General features: G+C 44.8%; 2 protein-coding genes across 2 annotated transcripts; both read right to left on the bottom strand.

Annotated features, from left to right (window-relative positions):
• Window positions 1-860: 860 nt before the first annotated feature.
• LOC113876439 (vomeronasal type-1 receptor 4-like) lies at window positions 861-1,802 on the bottom strand. The gene has a single exon (XM_027515648.1). The coding sequence runs from the start codon at window positions 1,800-1,802 to the stop codon at window positions 861-863; it is 942 nt and encodes a 313-aa protein (XP_027371449.1).
• Window positions 1,803-17,118: 15,316 nt separating this feature from the next.
• Window positions 17,119-17,732, bottom strand: LOC113876266 (60S ribosomal protein L11-like). The gene is given in 2 exon segments (XM_027515283.1): window positions 17,119-17,364; window positions 17,366-17,732. Coding segments are annotated over 2 exon segments (534 nt in total). The 5' UTR covers window positions 17,701-17,732; the 3' UTR covers window positions 17,119-17,165.
• Between the last annotated feature and the right edge of the window lie 8,872 nt (window positions 17,733-26,604).

Raw genomic sequence — 26,604 nt, 5'->3', positions numbered from 1 at the left:
CACTTACATATCTCTGGGTACTTAAATGGAACAGTGAATTAAATAAAAGACCTCAAAATTGCAGAATCTGAAAATGATAAACAGATGCTGAGGAAATAGTTCGCCAAATTATATTTATTTAAAACAAATATAGTGTAGTACTCCGCAAAGGGCCTTGTTTCCTGAAGAAAAGTTATTGAAAATGAAGGAACACATTTCATTAAAATTCTCATAAGAGATTGGATTGAAGTATGATACACGCACAATAACATAAGTGGAGCTATTATTATGTATAAATATATGCAGACGTTGAAAAGCAAACACTGGCATTTAACTACGCAAAAGAGTAAAATTCCTATCCTTCTCAGCTCTCCTAACCTGCTGTCTTTCTAAAGCTCTGTCATACACCCTTATACTTTTCCTATACTATAAATATTCTCTATATGGCCTATGTTACTCATCAACATATGCCCAACCTCTAAAATAGTGCTGGGAAAAAGTAAACCATGCAATTATATGTTTAATGAATACATAAATGACTTTTCCCAGAGCAACAGTGTTGAATAGAAATTAACTCAATCACCATGTAATTTTAAATTTCTAAGCAGCCACATTTCAGAAAACAGCAAAACCAAGCAGATAAAGTTAGTTTCAATGACATATTTACAATACTTTTAATTTATACATAATAGTATATTTTAACTAAGGAATCTATATGAAAATTATTAATTTCACATTTATGTACCCTTCTTCATTGGAAGATTTCAAATGCGAGGGTATTTCTAAGTTTCCACCTCAATGGGAATTATACTAACCCCAAATTAAGTGCTCAACAGTCCATGCTGGAGAGTGCTCTGTTGTGGAAAGATACAAGCATCAGATCATCTACTAAATGTTCTTTGAGAAAAGGTAATTGTCCCCCGTGAAAGGAAGGAAGTCATTTTGGAAATTTTATTTTTCATCAGCACAAAAGGGCACAGGGATGGGTAGCAGGAGGAAATTATCCCAGTAATTCTCTCCATTTCCGGTTTTTTCGTGGGTAAATAAAGCAAGTAGAAGGCCATAAAGTTGTTTAAGCAATAAAAGAAAACAAAGCAACCTACCAGCAAAAGAATAGTGTGGGTGGCTTTGATTTCAGGAGATGACTGGAGAGAGAGGCTGAGGCTGTGAATATGCTGGACTCTCTGGCGGTGTTTGTAGAGGAGGGTCACCATGTAGACGCTGGACCACATCATGAGGATCACAAAGAGGAGATCTCGAAGCACCATGGCATTCAAAAATGCCATTGAATAGTGGTGTTGCAACTGGTTGCTTTGACAGTATATGGTATAATACCCAAGACCAGCAGTTGTGAAATTGTTCCTTGCCCTTACAGTTTCAATGATGTGGATATAGATGAGCAAGTTGATGACCCAGAAGAAAAGGAAAGAGGGGTAAATGCACATCGAGAGTTTAGATCTAAGCCACGCCCACTTAGAGTTAAGAGGATTGATGGTGATAGCTTGGAACACACTCAGGAAAGCAGTAGTACAGATGGAAAGACCCCGGGTAACTCTATATATGTACAAAGTTGTCTTACAACCAACATCGTCCAGAAAATATCTTTCTCCAAAGGATGGCATGACGTCTGGTATCAACTTGAACAAGATAGTCAAAACATTGACCAAGGTCAGGTGTATGAATATGACATCAATGGGCTTTTTCAGGCAAGACTGAGTTAAGAAAGTGTCTATATATAGTATGAAGAGCACCAAGTTCCCCATGAGCCCAATACAAATCAGAGATATGAAGAAAAACCCCAAGATTGCATCACTTGAAAACATTATCTTCATATTGTTTTATATGTTTTCCTTCGATTCGCCAGGTTTCAAAGAAAGCAAAATCAATTATATTTTGAAATTATAAATAATAGAGCCTCTTAAAGAATATGGTATCTGATGGTTCAGCATAAGGAGAGGGAGTTTGTAGTTTCAACTCTTCCATGTTTCAGGCCAAGATGTGTCATTTCCAGGGATTAAATTCCAGGGTTTCTTAAAAGTCTGAGAGTACAGAATTAGGTTTGTAAAGAGAATAGGATTCAAATGACTATTTCAAATGTGGGGAGGGAGGAAGGAAGAAAGAATGACACTAGCAAAGAAGTAGCAAATTAATCCTACAAAGAAATAAATGGAATCAACACAAGCAAAAGCAGAAGTTAATTGATCACAAACTTCATATGGAAAGTAAAAACATATAGAAAAGTTAGATCCTTCAGAACAATCATAAAATCAACAAATCTATGGGGTACTGTAACATTTCCCTTAGGGAAAGCACAAATGATGTCAAGATTAAATTTTTCTAAAGAGAGTGCTGGAGAAGTTGTCAATATTAGAAAATAACACGATACTGTGATTATTGGAAATTTAAGAAATTTGTGGGCAACTTTCTAGAAGACCTAACTTACCAAACAAAGATACTGGAATAATAGAAAAGCATAAATATGCAATCCTTGTCATTATAAAATTGAACAGTAGCAAAAATTGTTCCAGACGAATTCTCAAACATCTCAGTGTTGAAGCATGCCAAACACATCAGATACAAATCGTACTGGTGAACCACTGCTAAGGGCAGAAGGGAGAACATGCCGTTAGTCACATTATGAGGTTGGCATAAGCTTGGTAGCAACACTGAACAAAGATAATGTGAAAACCACAGTTACAGAACTGTTTCAAGAACCAAAGGAAATACAGAGCTACACAAAATAACTGGAAAATTGTGTCCACCACGTGTAAAAAGAATCAAGCATTTGACCAAATAATTCTCTCAAACACGGATATTAAGTTTAACATCGGAAACCTTATCTGCATGATTATCCAGACTACTAAAGGCACAAGACATGTAGGATGGCTTTAATATATGCATCAGATCATGTAATAAAATGCAACCTATAGTGATGATAAAGATATTTAATTACATAGAAAGAAAAAGGTATATTTTTACCTTGATGATAATAGCTACAATGTCTACAGTGTCATAGTAAGTGTTCAATATTGAAAGCTTTTCCACTGAGATTGGCTGTAAGTAAAATTATCTGCTATCACCATTTCTATATTTCATGGTGATTTTATGACTCTTTCCTGGACTTTATACTAAAGAAAGTAAAATGTATAATAGTAGGAAAGAAAGTGACACTATCTAATCTTTGACAGATTATATAAACTTTAGGAAAACAATAAAATCATTGGCCTATTTATTAGACTCTTAAAGAGTGATTTTCAAGGTTACTGAAAGGAAGGGAGGGTAAGGATCATTTGGATTTCTATATGCCAATGTAAAAAGAAATTTAAAATACATCTGAAAAAATGATACCATTTAAATATAAAAATTTGTTCAATCTAGGAATACAATAACAACATGTAAAACCTCTTAAAAAACAATGCTATAATTAGTCTGTGAATAAAGCATTTTGAAAACAAGGTATGATAATTTGAGATTAAGTATATTATCTATGACAATACAGTAAAAAGTGAGATTAACGGGTGATTAAAAAAGAAATAAAATGCGTACTATATATTAAATAGCTAAACAACAAGGTTCTACTTCATAGTACAGGGACCTTCATTCAACATCTTATAATAAGTTGTAATGAAAAAGAACTTGATAAAGAATAAATATATATATGTGAATATATATATATACATATGTATAGCTGAGTCACTCTTCCATATAGCTGAAGCATGGTAAATCAACTACACTTCAATTAAAATTTTTAATTACAAAAAACAGAAAAGAAGTAAAGTGACACTGAATCAAATTATATCAAGTGTATATGAAAAGCAAATAAAGTGTAGAGAATAAAAAGAATGAAAACATAAGTAAGGTGAGGTATAGCCAATACATGGAATGTATGGAGTTTTTAAATCATTGTGAATAATAAACTGCAAAGTCAAAATACAGTGAAGAAATCTGATACAGTTTTTAAATGAAGCATAACTGAGACAATGAAATAAGAGTGGAAAGCGATGAGATACCCAGAAACAAGAGAATAAAGGAAAGTAAAAACAGCATATATGGAAGAAAAGAGAAAGCGGGACAATAAAGTAAGGAAGAAGGTGAAGTATAATTTCTGTCAAACAGAAAATTAACAGGAAATTAAATCTGAAACAAAAAGTAAGGAAGCTTCCGATGGGGGATGGGAATACTGGAAAGGTCTGCATACCGCGGTCTCTTTCTTGAGGCTGTGTTTTAGATCCTTAAGGAAAGCAGTCAGATTCCCCAAGAAGGTGGAAGCACCTTGGAAAGGCCGGGTCTGACCCGCAAAGACTGTATATCAGGGACCAGATGGCAGAGCGTGTCCTCCCAGCGGGCCCCCTTGTCGCCTGCTGTCTCTAGCACCTTGTCTGTTGGGGTCATCCTGATGCGCCCAGAGGGGCAGCAAATTGCTCTCCCACATGCAAAATGATTCTCCTGGTAAACTTATTAGGTTTACTGACAAGGGGGCAAAGGCACGATCTGGGGACGTACTTTTCCCAGGTTGATCTACATCATTAAGTAAACAAAAAAGTAAACTTCAGAATCTAGACAAGTGATCAAAGTTAGTTTCCACTCCGCTGATGGAAATTCCCCTAGGACCTGATAAAAGGTGACCTCCAGAGCAGCTCCTCAGAGGACACGTTCACTTTTCTTCCTGAGTCCATTGTGCGTGTTTCAGCTCCTTTACATTCTATAAAGGGCGAGCATAATGCAGCGCAGTGAGTTTTATCGTAATCCAACTAACACAGGCATCACTCAAGAGTATAACATACAGAGTGTGCTGTGGACTCCCTTTTTTCTTTCCTTTTTCCTTGGCCACCTCTCAGGGGATGCAGCATCTTAGTTCCCAATCAGGGATTAAACCCACGCCCCCTGCAGAAGGGCAGAGTCTTAACCATAGGACTGCCAAGGAGGTCTCTCTAGTGCTCATTTTAAAGCCGCAGAATAAGATTTAAATGTTTTTTTATTTACATCTTAAATAAAAAGTTGTACTGCTCAATATTTCATTCATAACACATGTAAGATGTTGTTGTTCAGTCGCTGAGTCGTGTCAGACTCTGCGACCCCATGGGCTGCAGCAGGGCCAGGCTTCCCTGTCCTTCACCGTCTCCTGGAGTTTGCTCAAACTCACGTCCATCACCGTGAGATGGTGATGCCATCCAACCATCTCATCCTCTGTCATCCCCTTCTCCTCCTGCGTTCAATCTTTCCCAGCATCGGAGTCTTTTCCCTTTCTTTGTATGTAAAATATAAAAATGGGAAAAGAATGCATACACACATACAACACAGCTTAACAGATAGAAAATTAGCAATAACTCTGAACATTTGAGTATGCTTCTATAAATCATCATAGTCTTCTCTTCCCCTCAGGGTTAACCATTGTGGGTATTTTTCCCCCCAGCTTAATTGAGGTATAATTGAAAAATAAAATTGTAATGTATTTAAAGTGTACAGTGTGATGGTTTGATAATCATATACATTGTGACCTGATTCCCACAATCAAGTTAATTAACACATTGATCACCGCACATAGCATATTTCTTTTTTTTTCCTTTATTTTTGGTGAGAACACAAGATCTACTCTTTCAGCAGATTCAAGTACACAATACAAAATTATCAACTACAGTCACCATTCCTTACTATAGATCCTCAGCTCTAGGTTTCATAATTTTATGTTTTGTTTATCATCCCTTTGCTTTTCCTTACAAATTTAAAACCTGCATGTGTTTTGTGAAAATACTATTCGGTTTCACTTTCTGTCAGTGGTCTTATTCTGGTAGCTCAGACGGTAAAGAATCTGCCTGCAATGCAGAAGACCAGGGTTTGATCCCTGGGTCGGGAAGATCCCCTGGAGGAGGAAATGGCAACCCACTCCAGTATTCTTGCCTGGAGAATTTCATGGACAGAGGAGCCCGGCAGGCTACAGTCCATGGGGTCACAAAGAGTCAGACACAATTGATTGACTAACACACACATTGTTATTGAACTTGGATTCTTTTTTAACCTCAAAGATATATTTGTGGAATTATAGAAGTTTAGATTGGTAGCTGAAGTTAATGTATTTTTCCCGTTGCTCCATATTCCAATTTATTACTATAGCATCATTTTTCATTCATTCTCAAGTTGATAGATATTGGCTCTTTTGACTTCTTTCTGTGGCCCAGAGTGCCACAATTTCTATGGGCCAAAACACACAATAGGTCTCTTACTCTGTCCTGGGACAGAGGTACTTTTGTTTGTTTTTTATAATTTATTAAAATGTGAGATGGGCTTCCCTTGTAGCTCAGTCAGTGAAGAATCTGCCTGCAGTGCAGGAGACCCGGGTTCGATCCCTGGGTTGGGAAGATCCTCTGGAGAAGGAAATGGCAACCCACTCCAGTATCCTTGCCTGGAAAATCTCATGGACAGAGGAACCTGCTGGGCTGCAGTCCATGGGGTTGCAGAGTCAGGCACGACTGAGCGGCTAACACTTACTTACTTACTTAACTAGCCATTACCACTGGGAGCACAGAATGCTATGCTGTCTTGGAACCAGGAGATTCACTGGGGGTGCCCTTGTTATCTCCATATTCAGTGATAGAGTTCTAACTAAAGTGTCTACGTTTCAGTTACTGAAAAAGAAAGGCCAAGACTTGAAAGCATACGCCAGCCAAGTCAGCACTTCTTTGAAAGAATGTAATAGTATTTGTTTATGCAGTATCTGTCATTTGCCATGATCTAATTACACTACCATCCCACCACGGGGAAGGCTGGGAAAAGTCAGTTTTCTCAGCCTGGGATGTTGCTAAAAACAATGGACTGCCTCCAAAATCTCAGAAGTCAAACAGTAAGGCAAAAGGAGAAAATGGATGTTGAATAAATAGCCAACAGGGAGAGTCTTGGTTTTCTGGAGGTTATTGAAGATCCAGTTATACATAGACATTGTGAGTGCTTCTGTGTAATAATGTGAGGTGCCATGGGCAACAAAAATGACTCATAAAATCATGTGCCAACGTCTCCAGATGGGATTTAGCAGCAAAAATATTGATAATCATTTCTTTCTTGCAAAGACACCCAAGGTGGGAACAAGGTATTGGAAACGCAACTCAAAAAGATCATCAGTGAATGGATGTAAGTGATATAACTGTGGAAGTATGAGTTCATGGCCCAGAGTGGGAAAGTCAATGGTTTCTGGTGAGGTCATTTCAGTATTTCAAAGTCTTATACTTATCGTTTGTCATTGCTTTGCCAAGCTTAAAGCTGATTACATCATGGCTTCTGCTTGACCACAGGATGACTGGAGTTTTCTAAGGTACAGCTTGCTTTTTTTTCTTTTTTTCCTTCTCTTTGTTCTTTTTTCTTTTAGAATCTTATTTCTGATTTATGCATCTCAAGTGCATCATCCACCATCACATCAGAGCCCTCCACCCCCAACCTCACAGCTCTTGTTCAGAGTCTCGTGGACATTTTTCTGTTGATCCAGAGTTTTAGGGGCTTCCCTGGTGGCTCAGAAGGTAAAGCGTCTGCCTGCAATGCGGGAGACCTGGGTTTGATTCCTGGGTTGGGAAGATCCCCTGGAGAAGGAAATGGCAATCCACTTCAGCACTCTTGCCTGGAAAATCCCATGGACAGAGGAGCCTGATAGGCTACAGTCCATGGGGTCACAAAGAGTCGGACACGACTGAGCTACTAGCTACTAGGCTTTGATTGCAAACCATAATACAAAATGAAGTAAGCAGATGTAAGCTTTTATATATAAAATGGATAGCAACAAAGTGCTACTGGATAGCACGAGAACTATATTCAATATCCTATGATAAACCAAAATGGCGAATATTTTTAAAAGAAAATATACATGTGTAACTGAATCACTTTGCTGTACAACAGAAATTAACACAGCATTGTAAATCAACTATACATCAATAGAAAATTGACAAAATGACCCTAGAAGATCATTTCCAAAACATAAACATTAGACATATTTCTCTGTAACTTAGAGCCACTTGCACTTAAAATAAGAAACATCTTAATGGGATCAGTTGCCCAGTAATATGTGACCTCATATCTTGAATGGCACCCCTTTTCACATCCAGAACCGTGAAGATTTTCTTTCTGTATTATTTCAACAAGGATACCTTTTGTTCATTTTTTAAAACCAATTTTGTCCCCACTACTTTGAGAAACACTCTTTCCCCTCTTAGAAATAATTGATGTTTCTTTGGTACCATGAAAATATGTGTCTTTAAGAGCACTGGTCAGATTTTTGGCTGCTATTATTATTTAATTATGAACTCCTCAGGTCAGGAAGAGCCCCCTGGAGAAGGAAATGACAACCCACTCCAGTATTCTTGCCTGGGAAATCCCATGGACAAAGGAGCCAGGTGAGCTACAGTCCGTGGGGTCACAAAGAGTTAGACACCACTTAGCAACTAAACAACATACATAATAGTCCAGTTCTGCGAACCCTGCCTCCCATGTAATGAACATTAAGCTAAAATACCTTTCTTTAGCTCACAGGAAACCTCCTGACCAAGCCCGTGAAACAGGCTGCAGGAAGGAAGAAATTAACACATCCAAGATCCAGGATTTCAACCCCTTCACTTCTAGTATAAGAGAAACCTGAATTCTAACTCAGAGAAGATGGTTCTTTGGAACACTAGTCTACCATCTTCTTGGTCTGCTGGATTTCTGAATAAAGTCACTGTTTCTTGCCCTAACATCTCACCTCTCGATTTATTGACTTGTACAGTGCGTAGGACAGGCTTGGATGAGGTAACATGATGTCAAGGTAACCTGATTTGTGTTCAGTTCAGTTCACTCGCTCAGTTGTGTCCGACTCTTTGCAACCCCATGAATCACAGCACACCAGGCCTCCCTGTCCATCACCAGCTCCTGGAGTTCACTCTTCTCATGTCCATCGAGTCAGTGATGCCATCCAGCCATCTCATCCTCTATTGTCCCCTTCTCCTCCTGCCCCCAATCCCTCCCAGCATCAGAGTCTTTTCCAATGAGTCAACTCTTCGAATGAGGTGGCCAAAGTACTGGAGTTTCAGCTTTAGCATCATTCCTTCCAAAGAAATCCCAGGGCTGATCTCTTTCAGAATGGACTACCAAAAGTTATGCTTCAATGGACACACACTTGTAGCAATTAAGGCAGACGACTGAAAACCAAATCATTTAAAAGGAAGCATAGATCACTTGACCAAACTAAAGAAAGGACCCAGGAATGGCTAGCTACATTCTTTATGTTGATTTTCCAAACACTGAAAGTTGAGGAGGAGAACTGAAAATATCACTGCTCTTAACATCTCCCTTGCTAATTGGTATGCATGGTTCACTTAAGGATTCAATAACAAAACAGGACCCATTTCTAAAATGCTACTTTCAGACTCACAGCTGCCAACCCACAGACTGTGTGCAAAGGTCCTGTTTCTCTCCACCTCCTCACCCATCCTTCTTATCACTTGACCTTTTGATAATAACCATCCTCAGAGGTGTGAGATGATAGCTCATTGTGGCTTTGATTGGCATTCTCCTGATGGTTGGTGATGTTGGGCACCTTTTCCTATTCCTGTGGCATGTGTGTGTCTTCTTTGGAAAGATGTCTGTTGAGGTCCTCTGCCCATTTTTTAATTGGGTTATTTGTTTATTTGTAAGATGACTTATGAGCAGGTATGTACAAGCCAGTCATAATATGCCACATCAACACACAAGTCAAGCAGTTAGGCTTCCTGCCAACCAACAACAAATTCACAGATGCTGAAGAAAAGTGAGGAGTAACTTACATTGCGAAGAATGTTCAACTTTTGACTCCTGAATTAGGCATGATTTGTGCTGCCCAAGATGCGGAAGAAGAGATGGAGATGGAAGAGAAAATGTTGGCGATTGGAGGGGTAACTGCTTAAATATGTGGTCCTGTCTGCCATGGGTATGCACGCGTGCATGTGTGTGTGTGTGTGTGTGTGTGTGTGTGTGGTGCTGGGTATAGAATTCAGAGTTTTATCTTGACTTGCTTCTATGGCAAAAATCAAAGCACAAGACTTATGACAGCTCATCACAGTAAGTGGTGACAGAGTGCGTTTCAACGCTAAGCCATTAACCCACAATCCGTCTTCGTACACACGATGAAGTGAAGGATGATGCTTGATTTCCTGATTCTTGTTGGCCCAATGTTGTTGTCATTTAGTTGCTAAGTCATGTACGACTCTTTATGACCCCATGGACTGCAGCACACCAGGCTTCCCTGTCCTTCACCATCTCCCAGAGCTTGCTCAAACTCACGTCCATCGACTCAGTGAAGTCACTCAACCATCTCTTCCTCTGTCTCCCTCTTCGCATCCTGTCTTCAGTCTTTCCCAGCATCAGGATCTTTTCCAATGAGTCGGCTTTTTGCAGCAGTATTGGCCAAAGTATTGGAGCTTCAGCTTCAGCATCAGTCCTTCCAATGAACATTCAGAGTTGATTTCCTTTAGGATGGACTGGTTGGATCTCCTTGCAGTCCAAGGGACTCTCAAGAGTCTTCTCCAGCACCACAAAACAATGGTGCAATACTAATTGAGGGGAGGGGGGAGAAGGAATCTTTTGAGAAATCACGTAGGATGTACCCAGAACAGTACCAACCAAGAACAAGACTTTGGGACTTACACTCACTGGCTTGCATCCCCCCTTGATCAAGGACTAACAAGAGTTTAATTCCTTTCCACTGCCAGGTCTCTATGGATAAATGGCCACATGGGCTCCTGCAGGCAAGAGCCTTTCTCATATTAAAATTCTGTCCATACATTGAATACACACACACAACTTGTAAATTATTTTTGTTCCACTGCAATTACAGCAAAACGCTTGGGGCCTCCAAATGCCTGCAGATTTATGGCATGAAAATCTCTGTTTAAAAAGCTGCTTTCTCACTTTTGGGTCATGGGCCGTGAAAAACAGGCTCAGATTGAATATTCACGCATCTTTATCTTTGAAAAGGATGTTGTATACTTATGGTCAGGCATGCTAAGTTGCTCCAGTTGTGTCCCAACTCTGCAGTCCTATGGATGGTAGCCTGACAGGCTCCTCTGTTCATGGATTTCTCCCAGCAATACTGTAGTGGGTTGCCATGCCCTTCTCCATTACTTATGGCCAATTCACCCTTTTCTTGAATGATTAAAGCAGATATACACTGTATGTCTAATAGGCCATAAACAGGATGATCTATAGATCTAATAGACCATAAACAGGATTAGTGTGCAATTCAAACTAAATCACCTCTAAGTGCAAGGCAAATGTGAAGAAAATGAAAGTGAGCTGGGCAGTTAGCCAAAGAAAAGGGAAATTTATTAGAGGGAAAAGAGAGGGTGACTGGCCCTTGAGGAGAACCAGCCTCCTCCCTTTCTGATGGGGTCTTTCTTATACCCTGCAAATGAAAAATTCTCTGCAGGGATGGTTAATTTTTAGCCTGTAGCTGAGTCCTGCGGTCACATTGCCAGAGGTCTGCAATCTGGTGGTCCCAAAGCCTTGAGCAGGTAGGTGTCAGCAGGTCAATTTGGTCAGTCTCAAGGGTCACTGTGATTTTATTCTTTGTTTGCGAGGTCAGCATCATGAGCCATTTCTACCATGAGCTCCCACGGAGGCCTTATCATTCCAGCCTTTTTGATTTAGGATAAGGGCCGAAGGTCAGTCTTCCCTAACTGCTTCCTGCAGGACAGAGGCATTGTGGGGGGCAGGAAGAAATGAGAAAAGCCTGGAATGTGGATCAAGGGGATTTGTGTGGGGTCGAAGTTTTTGATAATTTGAGCGAGATAGAAGTAGCTCATGGATAGTTCGGTTGGTGAAGGCTTGTAAGTGGTCCGGAAGAAATTTTGCAAAAGACGCATTAAAAATGGGCCAAAAGTTAGAATGGGGGTAAGTAGAATGAGAAGACCTAGGAAAGGTGGGATCCAGGGCATCCAATTCCAACTCCTCCGTCAGTTTTCCCATGACTTACTGAGACGTGGACGTGTTCTCAAGGCCTTGTTTGTCATGGTTCTTGCTGCTTCCTTTCAACACCCAATTTGTTGGTGTAGAAGCGGCAGACTTCCTCCAAAAACAGACATAGGCCTCCTGTTTCTGCTGTGAGGAGGTCTAACCCTCTTCTGTTTGGAGGACCCTGTATACCAGGGGATCTAACTGGTTTGGGGTAGTGATAAGGCTAGTAGCTATTTCTTCTAGGCTGTCAGTGAGGTCTTTAGAAAGGCTTTGGTAGTAATTTAAACAGGTTGTGAGTCCTGCAGTCCCTGTCCCAATCCTTTCTGTTTCCAGCGGCTATTCCTAAACTGATCAATAGAGGAATAAATTGAATTGCCCATCTGGGTCGCTTATGAGTTAGTGGGATAGGGAGGGTCTGATTGTTAGGAGCAATAGAAATATCTGGGGCAGATATAGCAGGGTGCATGTTCCTGTCCATTAGTGGGAAGACATAAATAGGTGCTGGTTCCACATAAGAAAAATATTCCAGGAGTAAGAAGACAACAGCTGAAATCGATAGCAAATAGGAGTCTTTCTGGGAACTCCTTAGGAGTCTCTGAGACAGGCAGTGAATTTGGCCAGTGTAGGCCCTACAAGCGGAGAAGGCAATGGCACCCCACTCTAGTACTCTTGCCTGGAAAATCCCATGGATGGAGGAGCCTGGTAGGCTGCAGTCCATGGGGTCGCTGAGAGTCGGACACGACTGATCGACTTCGCTATCACTTTTCACTTTCATGCATTGGAGAAGGAAATGGCAACCCACTCCAGTGTTCTTCCCTAGAGAATCCCAGGGATGGGGGAGCCTGGTGGCTGCCGTCTATGGGGTCACACACAGTCGGACACGACTGAAGTAACTTAGCATAGCATAGCATAGGCCCTACAAGAGGAGTATTTACACCATAGGCAGAAGGGAGCCTCCCTGAGAAAGTAAGAGAATGTCCTGCAGTTCCTGAGACATGATAGATCTGCCTGAAGGGAAGAAGAGATGCAAAGTGTGATTACAGAGGTGCGATGGTACAGTTCTTAGTTGGGGGGTAAGAATTGTTTATAGAGTTTTGTCTGAAAACAGAAAGGAGCTTGTTGTAGACAAATGTCAGAGGTGGTGGGTGTTAAGGAGCAATAACCAGGTTAGATCAGAAGATGGGCTTGGATAGTAATAGAGGCTTTGAATTTTGAGAGAAGGTCTTTCCCAGGAATAGGCGTGGGGCATTTTGGGAGTATGAGAAAAGAATGGGAAAATGGGGTATCTTGAAGTGTGCAAGGTAGGGGCTCAGTTATTCATGGCATAGATATTAAACCATCAAACCCATAACAGAAACCTGGGACATCTTGGTTTTTCCAGAGTCGGCAGGCATAGCAGAATAAGTGGCCCCTGAGTCAAAGAGAAAAGAGATCGGCTTACCTGCCACTGGGCTCCTTAGAGGAGATGAGGGTCAGAGCCTGGAGCCCTGGGCACCTTCAGTCTTCAGCGACTGAAGGAGGAAGAGGCTGGGCAGAGCTAGGTTGGAGGACTCCTGCCAGGGACCAGGAGGGGATGTCTGGATCCCGAAAGGGGGATTTGGGCAGTCGACCTTCCAATGTCCCTTTTTCCCACAGCTGGGACACAGACCTGGAAGGCGCCTTGGCTTTAGGCACAAGTGGGCCCAGTGGCCTTCTTTTGCCACATTTGAAGCAAGGCCGGGTGGCTTCCTGTCTTTGTTGGTTGATGGAGGTTTGGGCCAGGTAGGGCAGTGGCTAAAAGGTGGCATTTGGCCTGATCTCATTGCGTCTTCTCTAGCTTTGCCTGTTTTTCCTGGTTATTGAAAATCTTAAAGGCTAAATTTAAAAGGTCTCACTGAGGGGTCTGAATGGCTTCTGCCTTGTTTCATTTCTTTCGGATGTCTGGGGACGACTGGGAGATAAAATGGGTGTTAAGGACAATGGTGTTCTGTTGAAGCGGGGTCTATCTTGTATATTTTTGTAGGGCTTCTGTTAACCTAGCTAGAAATTGTTCCCCAGTTTTCGTCTAAGTCCTTGAGTTATCAGCTGCTAAGTCACTTCAGTCGTGTCTGACTCTGTGTGACCCCATAGACAGCAGCCCACCGGGCTCTCCCGTCCCTGGGATTCTCTAGGCAAGAACACTGGAGTGGGTTGCCATTTCCTTCTCCAATGCATGAAAGTGGAAAGTGAAAGTGAAGCCACTCAGTCGTGTCCGACTCTTTGCGACCCCATGGACTGCAGCCCATCAAGCTCCTCCATCCATGGGATTTTCCAGGCAAGAGTACTGGAGTGGGGTGCCAGTTATCAGCTGGGGCTTATCAAAGTTGACGGCTTTATGCCCTGCCTTTTGAAGGCCCACAATGAAACAAGTAACCATATGATTACAGGCTGCTCATCCAGGTCCCCCTTCCTGATGATCCCAGTTGGGATCATCTCAGGGGACAGCCACGGCCCCTACGGGCTTACTGTCATCTGTCCTGTGTACCTCATCAGCGTGAGCGGGAGAGGCTGCCCATCCTGGTTCCTTCTCTTCCGGGAGAAGAGTGGAGGAAAGGATGATGTAAATATCATGCCAGGTTAAGTTGTAAGACTGAGTAGGATACTTGAATTCTTTTAAAATAATTACCCGGGTCTGAAGAGAAGGAGCCAAGCAGCTTTTCGATTTGAAATAGATCGTCGAGGGAGAATGGGACGCGAACCCGAACAATGCCTTCTGCTCCAGCTGCTTCCCGTGAAGGGAGGAGTGGAGCGGGGGAAGGAGCGGGGTCCTCTGCGAAGTCTCCCGTTTCAAAGTTGTTCGGGACCCGGTATGGGGAGGATCTAGAGAGATCGGGGTAAAGCCCTGGGTCCGTAGGGGTAGAGGGTGGGGCTGAGAGAGCTTGCCTCGCACCGACTGGGGAGGGGGGCTGGGAGCCGCGGCGGTGGCCTGCGCTTGAGAAGGAGGGAGGGAGCAGGGGGCGTTAGGTTGGAGGTTGTGAAACGATCTGGAGCGGCTGCAAGGGGATTGGGAGCGCTAGGGAGCGGGCTGTGGTCAGAAGGGTCAAAGGAAGAAGAAAAGTCTGAACAGGGATCGGCAGACCTTGTATTAGGAGGATGTGGCCCAGAGTGGGCTAAGAGTATTTGAGAAGCAGAACAGGATTCACAGCGGGAGGGTCGAGAGCGAAGAGCGAAGAAGCCTGGACTGGAGGGATTTCTAACCACTTGCCCTTGCGGCGGCAGAAGTTATGGAAGTCCGGTAGAATATTATAATCGGGAGTTCCATTTTCTGGTCATTGGGACCTGTTATCAAGTCTGCATTGCGGCCAGACAGCGCTAGAAGAGTAAGTCTTTTTGGTCTTATCTCCCCTTGGAGCCCAAGGCTTTTAGGTTTCGGAGAAGCCATCCTAGAGGAGTAGATTTTGCAGTCTGGGATTGAGAATTTCCCGTTGCAGCCGAACAGAAAGGGTACAAGGGCGCGGGAAAGCCAGGAGAAAGGTCGAGAGAAAAGGCGTTCCCTGTTCTCAGGACTTTCTCAAAGAGTAATATAATAGTTGGCTTGAAAATGGGCATCCCCTATTTCAAAGTCAGACGGCACAAGGCGGAGAGGCCGAGGGCTGTGGAGATCCTCCCGCCTAGAGGATGGGATTTCACTCATCCTTGTAACTCATGGATGAAACGTGGGCCGGTGTGGGTGTGTGGACGTCAGTCCAGCAAGGCACGTGGAGAGTCCCGGTCCAGGGCTCCTCTCAGTTTCTCCGCAAGGTCCAAAGGAGGGGATCACCTCAGGTGGGCTGGGAGCCCACCCAGTTGAGGTGGATCTTTCCTCCCGGGCTGACACCCGAATGCAAGGCAAGTGCAGAGAAAAAGAGAGCGAGCCGGGCAGTCAGGCAAGAAAAGGGACATTTATTAAAGGGAAATGAGAGGGTGACTGGCCCTTAAGGAGAACCTGCGTCCTCCCTTTCTGACGGGGTCCTTCTTATACCCCGCCAATGAAATATTATTTGAAGGGATGGTTAATTTTTAGCCCGTAGCTGAGTCCTGTGGTCACATAGCAGGAGGTCTGGAATCTGATGGTCTCGTAGCCTTGAGCAGGTAGGCGCCAGCGAGAAAACAGAATGTCATTTGGACAATGTGGTCAGTCAAGGGTCACTGGGATTTTATTCTGTTTCCGAGGTCAACATCTTGACCATTTCAACCAGGAGTCCCCACAGAGACCCTATCAATAAGCCAAAATGACTTCCCCATACTGAAGGAGGAAAGGAGCGGGTTGCCCTGACTAAACTGACTCTGTTTTAAAGGGAAGGAAACTCCATCTTGCACTCTCCGTGAACTTTGAACTACATATCTGGTAACCATGGAGATAACATACCAACACCTAGCAAGCCTCCCCAACGGATAAGCACCAGACAAGGCTGACCTCATACCTAGACTCCCCAGAGCCAAAAGAACACCATAATCCTCGTAATCAATCACTTTCTGTAGTTCTAATAATGCCCATTGATGTGGGCTACACTGCATGACTAGATGACCTTTAGAAGATGAATCATGACTACAACCTGTTTGTATCTCTTTCTAACATTTTCCAGAGCAGACTTGAGAAATCTGGGGATGTGGGCTTGGGCATGTACACTTCAGGTATAAAAGGCTGTTGTCACAAAGATCAGTCGGGGTCCTTGGCTAAGGAGGAAACTCTGTCTGGGACCCGCCGGTGTAATAAACTGCACTCCACTATCCACGCTGTCGTTCTGAGTGAGTTTTGCTTCTGGGGGCGTTTGGCTATGACATTTGGTGCCTTGGCCGGGAAGCTCCTCACTGTAAGGAGACAAGTCCCGTTTGGGGCTACTCCGAGGCTTCACGACTCGCATCTTCTAGAGGGGGGAAGGCGCCTCACCCTTCTGGAAAGATTCCATTTCTTGATGCCCGGATTTTTAACATTAGTGGGTAGTGGACGGCAGCAGGGGTGTTGAGCACTCAGGGAAGGAGGTTCCCACCGTCCTGATCAACCCCATGGGAGGGAATAGGGGACACACACTGACGGTGAATGTCACAAAAGAGGTGGTGTCTGCGCCGTCTTGGGGTAAATTATTACCAGGCGATTGAGAGAGGGCTTTGGGAGAAGAAACTTGGTCTTTGTGTGCTCGTATTCTGCCCTCCCCGAGGAGGTGTCCCATCTGCTGTGGAATTCTTTTTTTTTTTTTTCATTTCATTGAAAATGTTTTATTGACCTTTTGGATAGAAACGGGAATTTATTTGCCAGGAAGGATGATCCCATCATACTTCTGCTGGAACCAGCGCATGGCCTCCTCTTTGCTGATTCTGTGTTTGGCCCCAATGCAGCCTGTCCTGCGCTTCTTGTCTGCGATGCTGAAACCTGGCCTACCCAGCACCACGTAGAAGTCCAGGCCGTAGATACCGATGCTCGGGTCATACTTGATCCCCAGGTCGATGTTCTTGGATCCCAAAGTCAAAGTTTCCAGTATCTGAGAAGTTATTTTTTCTTAACTCGTACTCTCGCACCTTTAGACCTTTCTCCAGGATTTCTTCCGCCTTGGCCCCACGGACGGTGCAGTGGACGGCGATCTTTTCGTTTCTCCTGATGCCGAAGGACCTGACAGTGTATCTAGCTTTGGAGAACACTGGGGTCTGGCCCGTGAGCTGCTCCAGCACCTTGGCTGCCCGGGTCAGCCTGTCTCCGCTCTCCCCAACGCAGATGTTGAGGCAGAGCTTGCGGATGCGAAGTTCCCGCATGGGGTTCTCCTTCTCACCTTGATCCTGCGCCATGACGGGAAACAGGAAGAGCTGCTGTGGAATTCTTGATCCCCTCAGGGTTATCAGGCTAGAAGGACACAAGTGAATACGAATTGGCCTTTCCAGAGATGGCCTGGGACATGGGATACTTAACCCATCTGTGTTTTCATCCGCACCCGATCAAGCCCACCAAGGCAGAACCGACTTCCAAAATCAGAGGAGAAACAGTCTTGGACCACGTGGTGTTCTGGTTCGGCCGTGCCGGCCGGCAGGTGAAGATACGCCTATCCCCCTTCTCCCTCTGGGATCTGGCAGGTAAGGCTCTTCTCACCCCAATTAAGAAGGAGGCAGAATGGCAATTTAAATGTTTCATTGAGTGGAAATAGAACGAAAAGGGAAGAGAGAAGAATATCCCAGGAGGTAAGCAAAATGGGAGGAAGTGAATCTGAGGCAACTGTAGTGGAGTGCATGATTAAGAATTTTAAGAAGTGATTTGGAGGAGATTACGGGGTGAAGATGACGCCTAACCTGCTCCGTGTACTCTGTGAGGTTGAATGGCGCTCTCTGGGAGTTGGATGGCCACCAGAGGGCCCCATGGACTTAAATAGAGTAAAAGCAGTCTATGCAGTGGTCCCAGGAGAGCCAGGACACTCAGATCAATATCTCTATATTGATTCATGGTTATGGCTGGCTCAAGATCCTCCCCCTTGGGCAAGATTCTATATTCAGAAATGGAAAGGAAAAATATTCAAGGCACAATAATTGACTGATGACAAAAAGGAAATTCTACAGGATTCCGACAGGGACGATCTGCCCCCTTTCCCCCCATGCTGGATGACACGCCTGCCACCCAATGCTCCACCGGGACCGGGGGCCATCTGAATGCCCGATCCAGCAGCCGCTGCTCTCCTACCTGCCCCCCGGGAGGTCGTAGAGACGCCACCTCATCAGGCTCAGATCCCAGCGGTAGGAACCTCTGGTCAAAGTCCACAGGATTCAGCCCCAGCCGAACTTCCTAAATTGTACCTGCCTCTCCCAGTGAGTACTGACAGAAAGAGGAAAGGACACCCAGGAATTAGACAGGCTGCGCTCCGCCAGTGAGCTGGGGAAAAGGGCCCCACTACCAATGTCCCTCAGCTACAACAGCCCCCGGTTCAGGCCTCACGTAGCCTACTATTACCAACCGTTTTCCTCTATGGACATACTAAATTGGCAAAAACACAGTCCACCGTACTTGGAAGAGCCACAGGGCATGATCAGGCTGATGGAGATTATTTTTCGAACCTACCGTTCTAGGTGGGATAACATAATCCAGCTGCTAGTCTCCCTCTTCAGCACTGAAGAAAAACACAGGGTCCACACTGAGGCTAGAAAATGGCTCCAAGAAATGGCCCCCGAGGGTACCTTGAACTCACAGCGGTGGGCAGAGTTAGCCACCCCTGATGGAAGGCCCGACTGGGACTATAACACAGAGGAAGAAAGGGCCCACCTTGAGAAATATCGGGCGTCTATTTTACAAGGTCTCAAGAGGGGGGCCCCGCAAGCCTATGAACATGGCAAAACCTACCGAAGTAGTCCAAAAGGAAACTGAAACACCTACTGAGCTTTACAAAATATTGCGAGACCTGTAGACTTTATACACCAGTAGATCCGGAGGCAGCTGGGCCTCAAATTGTGATAAATACAGGCTTTGTATCTCAAGCCTACCCTGATATCAGATGCAAGCTCCAAAAGGTAGACGGAGTATTAGCCAAGACCAGCTCACAAATAATTGAGATTGCTGGTAAGGTGTTCTGAAACAGAGACGTGGAGGCAGAAAAAGGAGGCTGAGAAAAAATAACGGAAGGAAGATAACAAGACAACAGATCAGAGGATCGAGGGAAGGCCCCTCCCTGGGCCTTCCCCAAAACCTCCACCCCCTCTAAATCGGGGTCAGTCTCCCAGCAAGCCTCCTACAAGGAAGCCCAGGACCACCCTGCAACCAAATCAAGGCACCGGATGATGGGGCTTTGGCCATTGGAAAAATGAATGCCCCCAGAATAGTGGGGCGGGGGGCAGTAGGGGGAAGAACTGGCATCAGCTGTTATAGGGCTGGCCAGACTAGAGACTGAAAAGGGGTACCGGGGCTCAAAGACAAAAGGTCCCCGAGAGCCCATGGTAAAACTAAAAGTTGGGGACCAAATGATTGACTTTGTGGTGGGTACAGGAGCAGAAATGTCAGCGGTGACCAAACTGGTGGCACTCCTCTCAGAGAAGGCCACTGCTATAGGAGGAATAACTGGGGAAAAGCTGATCAGACCATTCCATCTACCCCGGAAATGCCAGATGGGGGACTGGCCTGGAAGTGACTCATGAATTCCTGTATATTCCTGAATGCCTGTTGAGAAGAGATTTGTCTAAATTGGGGGCACAAGTGACCCTTTACCCCCAAGAAAGACCCACCTAGGGCTCGACCACTTATTTACTCTCCTTCTCGGTAACCCCTCAAGATGAATGGAGGTGGCATGACCCTCCAGAAGGGAAGCCAGATGGGTTAAATGATCAAGAGAGAGAGCCGATCCAACAATTCCCTGAGGTTTGGGCAGAAGATAACCTTCCCCCAACCCCTGGACTCACCAAGCAGCAAGCTCCAGTGATAATAGAACTCAAACCCGGTGCTATACCAGTCAGAAAACATCAGTACCCGCTACTACTGGAGGCCTGAGTTGGCATCTTGTGACATAGAAATAGGCTACGGCAGGCGGGCATCCGGATTGAAGTCCAGTCAGCCTGGAACACACCGATCAGCCAGTTAAGAAGGAAGGGGGACAGGACTACAGGCCTGTGCAGGACCTCAGATTAGTCAACCAAGCAGCCGTAACTCCACCCCCACAGTTCCTAACCCCTACACCTTGCCAGCCTCCTCCCACCGAGTGCTAAGATCTATACTTTCCTAGATTTGAAGGACGCATTTTGTTTTGTATCCACATTGCTTTGGTTCAGTTCAGTTCAGTTCAGTTGCTCAGTCGTATCCGACTCTTTGTGACCCTATGAACCGCAGCACGCCAGGCCTCCCTGTCCATCACCAACTCCGGAGTTCACTCAAACTCATGTCCATTGAGTCGGTGGTGCCATCCAACCATCTCACCCTCTGTCGTTCCCTTCTCCTCCTGCCCCCAATCTTTCCCAGCATCAGAGTCTTTTCCAGTGAGTCAGCTCTTCGCATCAGGTGGCCAAAGGATTGGAGTTTCAGCTTCAACATCAGTCCTTCCAATGAATACCCAGGACTGATCTCCTTTAGGATGGACTGGTTGGATCTCCTTGCAGTCCAAGGGACTCTCCAGAGTCTTCTCCAACACCACAGTTCAAAAGCATCAATTCTTCTGCACTCAGCTTTCTTTATAGTCCAACTCTCACATCCATAACATGACTACTGGAAAAATACATGACTATTGCTCCAGTATCTCAACCCATTTTTGCTTTTGAATGGGAAGATCCAGCAGGGGGCACTAAACAACAGCTCACTTGGACTCACCTCCCACAAGGATTTAAGAATTCCCTGACCATTTTCTGGGAAGCCTTGGCTTCCGACCTGAACTCATTCCAGCCAGAACAGTTTTGATGCTGGCTGCTACAGTATGGGGATGACTTGCTGTTGGCTGCTGAGAATAAAGAGGACTGCTGGGAAGGAACTAAGGCTTTGCTAGAGATGTTGATGGAAGCAGGCTACCAAGTCTCGAGGGAAAGGGCACAGATCTGCAAGGAGGAGGTAAGATATTTTGGGGTTGTCCTGAGAAGGGGCACAAGACTGTTGGACCAGTCTAGGAAAGAAGTAGTCTTGAGAATCCCACGACCAAAAACCCTACGACAGGTCCGAGACTTTTGGGAAGCCACTGGGTTCTGTAGAATTTGGATCCCAGGATACTCTCAGATGGCCCAGCCCTTATATGAACTGGCAGGGCCAGAAGGGGATTCACTAAATTGGACAGAGAGGCAATAACAAGCCTTTGAAAAGTAAAAATTGGCTATTACATCGACACCCACGTAGGGTCTGCCAGAACTTACTAAGCCATTTGCTGCTGTTTATGTAACTGAAAAGGACAACGTGGCTATGGGGGTGTTAATCCAGACTGTGGGGACATGGGACCGACCGGTGGCCTATCTCTCAAAACGGCTGGACAACGTTACTACCGGGTGGCCTGGGTGCTTATGGGCAATTGCCGCGGTTGCCTTACTGGTCCGAGAAGCGACCAAGCTGACTTTGGGCCAAAACTTAACCGTAAAAGTCCCCCATGAGGTCAACGCTCTCCCACTATTGTAGCCACACATTCTGGGAAACAAACTCAGAAGGACATTGCAGATAGTGGAGTGCAGTTTATTACACTGGCGGGCCCAAGGCAGTCTCCTCTTAGCCAAGGACCCCACCAGTTTTTGTGAAAACCTTATATACCCTAAGTGTATAAGGTTCCCTGAAACTAGTCTGAACAAAGGAAAAAGATACAATCAAAGTTAACCTGTGATCATATGCCTTAAGCCTACGTAGTTAACAGTGGGCAGTTATCAATAGGCCTGTGGTCATACCCCAATAAGCATAATAGAATGTTTGATTCTATTCAGTTACACAGATAACTAGGATATTCTTTTAGGCAATGGAGAGCCCTGGGGCTCTTCCTTCTGGGGGTATGTCGTTTCCATAGATACTGGGCATATAGCTCAAAGTCCACAGTCCTGCCCAAGATGGAGTCCTGCTTTCAAGATAGAGCCTGTTCTGTTTCCTCCTTCACTACGAGGGGGTCCCCACAAATGGTTGTCAACGTCCTGGATTACCCAATACCAGGGACTTTTATGAGAGAACCCCCATGTTACTATTGAGCTCTGTCAGGCCTTAAATCCGGCTACACTCCTTCCTGTGGGGAAAGGTGGACCTTCACATAATCGTGAAGCAATCCTGGAAGAAGTTTATGCTAGCACACCTGACCTGAGGGACCAGCCAATCCCGGATGCAGACTGGGCCCCGTACGCCGATGGCACCGGACTGGTGAAACAAGGACAGCGGCTGTCGGGGCACGCGGTAGTCACAGAGAAGACCGGCGTCGAGGCTGGCTCTCAGCCATCCCACTCGTCTGCTCAACGGGCCGAATTATGGGCTCTAATGCAGGCCCTCCAGTTGTCAAAAGGTAAGGCAAACATTTACTCTGACTCCAGGTATGCTACCGCTACTCTGCATGTGCATGGGGCCCTATACAAGACATTAAAAACAAGGAAGAAATCTTGACCCTACTAGATGCTGTATGGGAACCTGAAAAAATAGCAGTGATACATTGCCGGGGTCACCAAAAAGAGGACAGCCCGCAGCTGGGGAAACCAGCTGGCAGATAGAGCCGCAAAACGAGCGATTGAGGAGTTTGGAGGTGCTGGGGGTGGGATTGTTAAGACTTTTGTGCTTAACAACTCTCCCACAGTGTACCCCGGCCCAAGACCAGCTGTCTGAAACAGAAAGGGCCACCAAGAATGAAAAGGGTTGGTGGGAGCTGCCATATGGCAGGCTGCTAGTTCCCAAGGCATTGGCCCCTTCATCAGTGTCTAGGGTAAAGCAGACTACCCACTTGGGATGTGACAAAATGGAAAAGTTAATTTGGAAATATTTCTTAATACCACAGCTTTCTTCCCTGTGTAAAATGGAATCCCAGAACTGTTCTGCTTGCTCACAGGTCAGTGCTGCTCCCGGACATAAACAGAAAACTCCAGGAATACAGTTAAAGAGCACCCTTCCCTTTGAACATTCAGAAGTGGACTTTACTGAGATGAAACCCTACAGACACTATCGTTATTTACTGGTCATGGTATGTACCTTCTCAGGATAGGTAGAGGCCTTCCCCACCCGAACTGAAAAAGCAAATGAAGTGGCTCGCTGTCTGATTCGAGAAATAATCCCCAGATTTGGGTTCCCGACCAGTATAGGATCAGACAACGGCCCTGCTTTCATAGACGATTTAATTCAACAGGTATGTAAAGCTCTAAATGTCAAAAGGAAATTACATACACCATATTGGCCCCAGAGTTCCGGAATGGTGCCGAGAACTAACCAAACCCTTAAAGAAACACTTTCAAAATGTATCATAGAGACTGACTGTTTATGGATGGACTTACTTCCAGTGGCCTTGCTCAAATTAAGAGTGACCCTGCATTCCCACGGTTATTCTCCTTATGAAATTGTCTATGGGAGACCCCCTCCCATAGTAAGACAGGTGTTGGCAAATTTGCCACAGGTAAGAGGAGATGGGATTTCACAGCAAATGGAACAATTAGGTAAGGTAATAAACCAGGGAACTAAGTTTGTCCAAGAAAGGGTGCCATTCCCCCTTGAGAAACAGATTCATGAGTTTCATGAGGGGATCAGGTGTGGGTCAAGGACTGGAAATTTGACTCCTTGGCCCCACAGTGGAGAGGCCCATACACTGCTGTTCTAACTACGCCTACAGCAGTTAAAGTTGCAGGTGTCCCTCCCTGGAGGCATCACAGAAGGGTGAAGAAGACATACCAAGCAGACCCTGAGGATGCCGAGTGGACTACACAAAGGGACCCTGCTGATCCCTGTGAAACCCAGATCATCTTAAAAAAGAGGAAGCAGAAATGAGCTCTGCAATCAACTTCTGCTACATGGGCTTGCCGGCATCATCCTGAGACTCGCCACAGTTTCAGCACAAGAGAACATTTTCATCTCGTGGGCACATTCTTATGCAGACTTTGATAACATGTCTAACTGTTGGGTTTGTGGAGCCATGCCTTTGTCAGTGATGGACGGACTTCCTTGGTGGGTGTCTCCTCTCCATAAGGGAGATTTTAGCCCCCTTTGTTCCTTTTTGAGACAACAACGAGAAACATTTCTTTCTTTGGTTATTCACAACCTGTCGCTTCTTTCTTGGTGTAAAGTGGACTCTAATCAGACTGATCAAGGCCATGGGGTGAGATTTGAAGTAAATGCAAGCTTTATAGAAGTAACAAAAGCCTATACTTTTTACTTAAAAATAAAAAAGGATGAGAACTCTAGGGCCAGTAAAAAGGGCCAGTCCATCAGGTACTTTGAACAATTTGACCAGATATGAGACGAATATTTTTGAAGGACTCCAGATCAAAGCCAGCCTATTGTCCCTGCCCCTATCTGTTGGGAGCAAAGGGAACAGAATATTGGATTTGGTGACCATCCTGTAGATCCAAAAGAATTAAAATATGTGGGATACTTTTCCTCTGAGCAATGTGCACAAATATTAAAGGTCACCTATCGCTGGCCAGGTTCAGACTGGAAGAACAACCCTGGGATCCGATCAGTGGTACCTAACGGTACCCAATGGCAGCGTGGATTGAATTTGTGTCCTTGGCTTCCAGTCTGTTGGGTCAGCCGCTGCACTTTAGGATTTGCCTTTGCTCAGGGAAGTATTAAGCCATCCTTACAACAAGCTCCAGTAAATTTGCCTTATTTACATGCACGGCGGGCAAGGTCCGTGTTTCAATGGTATGATTACATAGCTGCCTTGTTCATACCATCTATAGGAACAACAGATACTATGACTGAAGTAGAAGCTCTAACTAACTTCATGAAACAGGGCCTCCTGGACAACACAAAGGTGACCCAAACTTTAAATGAAGAACAAATAAAAATGAGAAAGGCAGTAATTCAAAATCAGATGGCTTTCGAAATACTTAACGGCTGCTCAGGGAGGGACCTGTGCTACAATTAAAGTTGAGTGTTGTGTATATATTCCTGATTTATCTGGCAATGTATCAGGCGCTCTAGCAGACATGAAAAACCAGGTAAGAGCTATATCTAATGATAATATTCCTTTTTGGACTTCTGTTTTGTCGTGGATAAAGGGCGATTGGTGGAAAACCATTGGCCATCGTTATAGTGGCTCGGTTGATTTTGTCATGTGGACCTTGCATTCTCCAGTGTATTGTCAACTTTGTTTTGCTGAGATTGAATTCATTCACCCAAATATATGCCAGAAGACCCAGGGTACAGTACATCCCTATGAATGATGCTCACACTGAGAGCATCATGAGAGGGGAATGAAGGAGGAAAGGAGCGGGTTGCCCTGACTAAACTGACTCTGTTTTAAAGGGAAGGAAACTCCATCTTGCACTCTCCGCGAACTTTGGACTACATATCTGGTAACCAAAGCCTCCCCAGTGGATAAACACCAGACCAGGCTGACCTCGTACCTAGACTCCCCAGAGCCAAAAAGAATGCAATAATCCACTATATAATCGATCACTTTCTGTAGTTCTAATAATGCCCATTGATGAGGGCTACACTGCATGACTAGATGACCTTTAGAAGATGAATCATGACTGTAGCCTGTTTGTATCTCTTCCTAACATTTTCCAGAGCAGACTTGAGAAATGTGGGGATGTGGGCTTGGGCATGTACACTTCGGGTATAAAAGGCTGTTGTCACAAAGATCGGTCGGGGTCCTTGGCTAAGGAGGAAACTCTGTCTGGGACCCGCCGGTGTAATAAACTGCACTCCACTATCCACGCTGTCGTTCTGAGTGAGTTTTGCTTCCCAAGGCGTTTGGCTCTAACAATAATACCTCATGATGTCAACATTTCTTCCATCACTTGTAAAGACAACTTCATCTTGGGGTTTCCCTGGTCGTTTAGTAGTTAGGACTTCAAGCTTCCAATGTAGGGGACATGGAGTCAATCCTGGTCAGGGAACTAACATCCTGCAAGCCTTGAGGTGTGGCCAAAACCAAACCAAACAACAACAACAATAAATTCCCCTTTGTCATAAGCAAGTGGATTTCCAGTCATAGCAAACCATCATCCAACAGGCAAGTAGGTCCTAAAAAGATGGAGGTGGGGAGGAAACGGGGCTCAAGAGGGAGACTGAGGGCCCTCTATTTGGTTTGGCCCTTTTACAGCATAGATCTGTTTGATCCTTTTTAAAATTTTTAT

This window comes from Bos indicus x Bos taurus, chromosome 18, assembly GCF_003369695.1.
Source record: "Bos indicus x Bos taurus breed Angus x Brahman F1 hybrid chromosome 18, Bos_hybrid_MaternalHap_v2.0, whole genome shotgun sequence".
Taxonomy (NCBI): domain Eukaryota; kingdom Metazoa; phylum Chordata; class Mammalia; order Artiodactyla; family Bovidae; genus Bos; species Bos indicus x Bos taurus.
The sequence above is the reverse complement of the archived record's forward strand: the minus strand, read 5'-3'. Positions and strand labels throughout refer to the sequence as shown.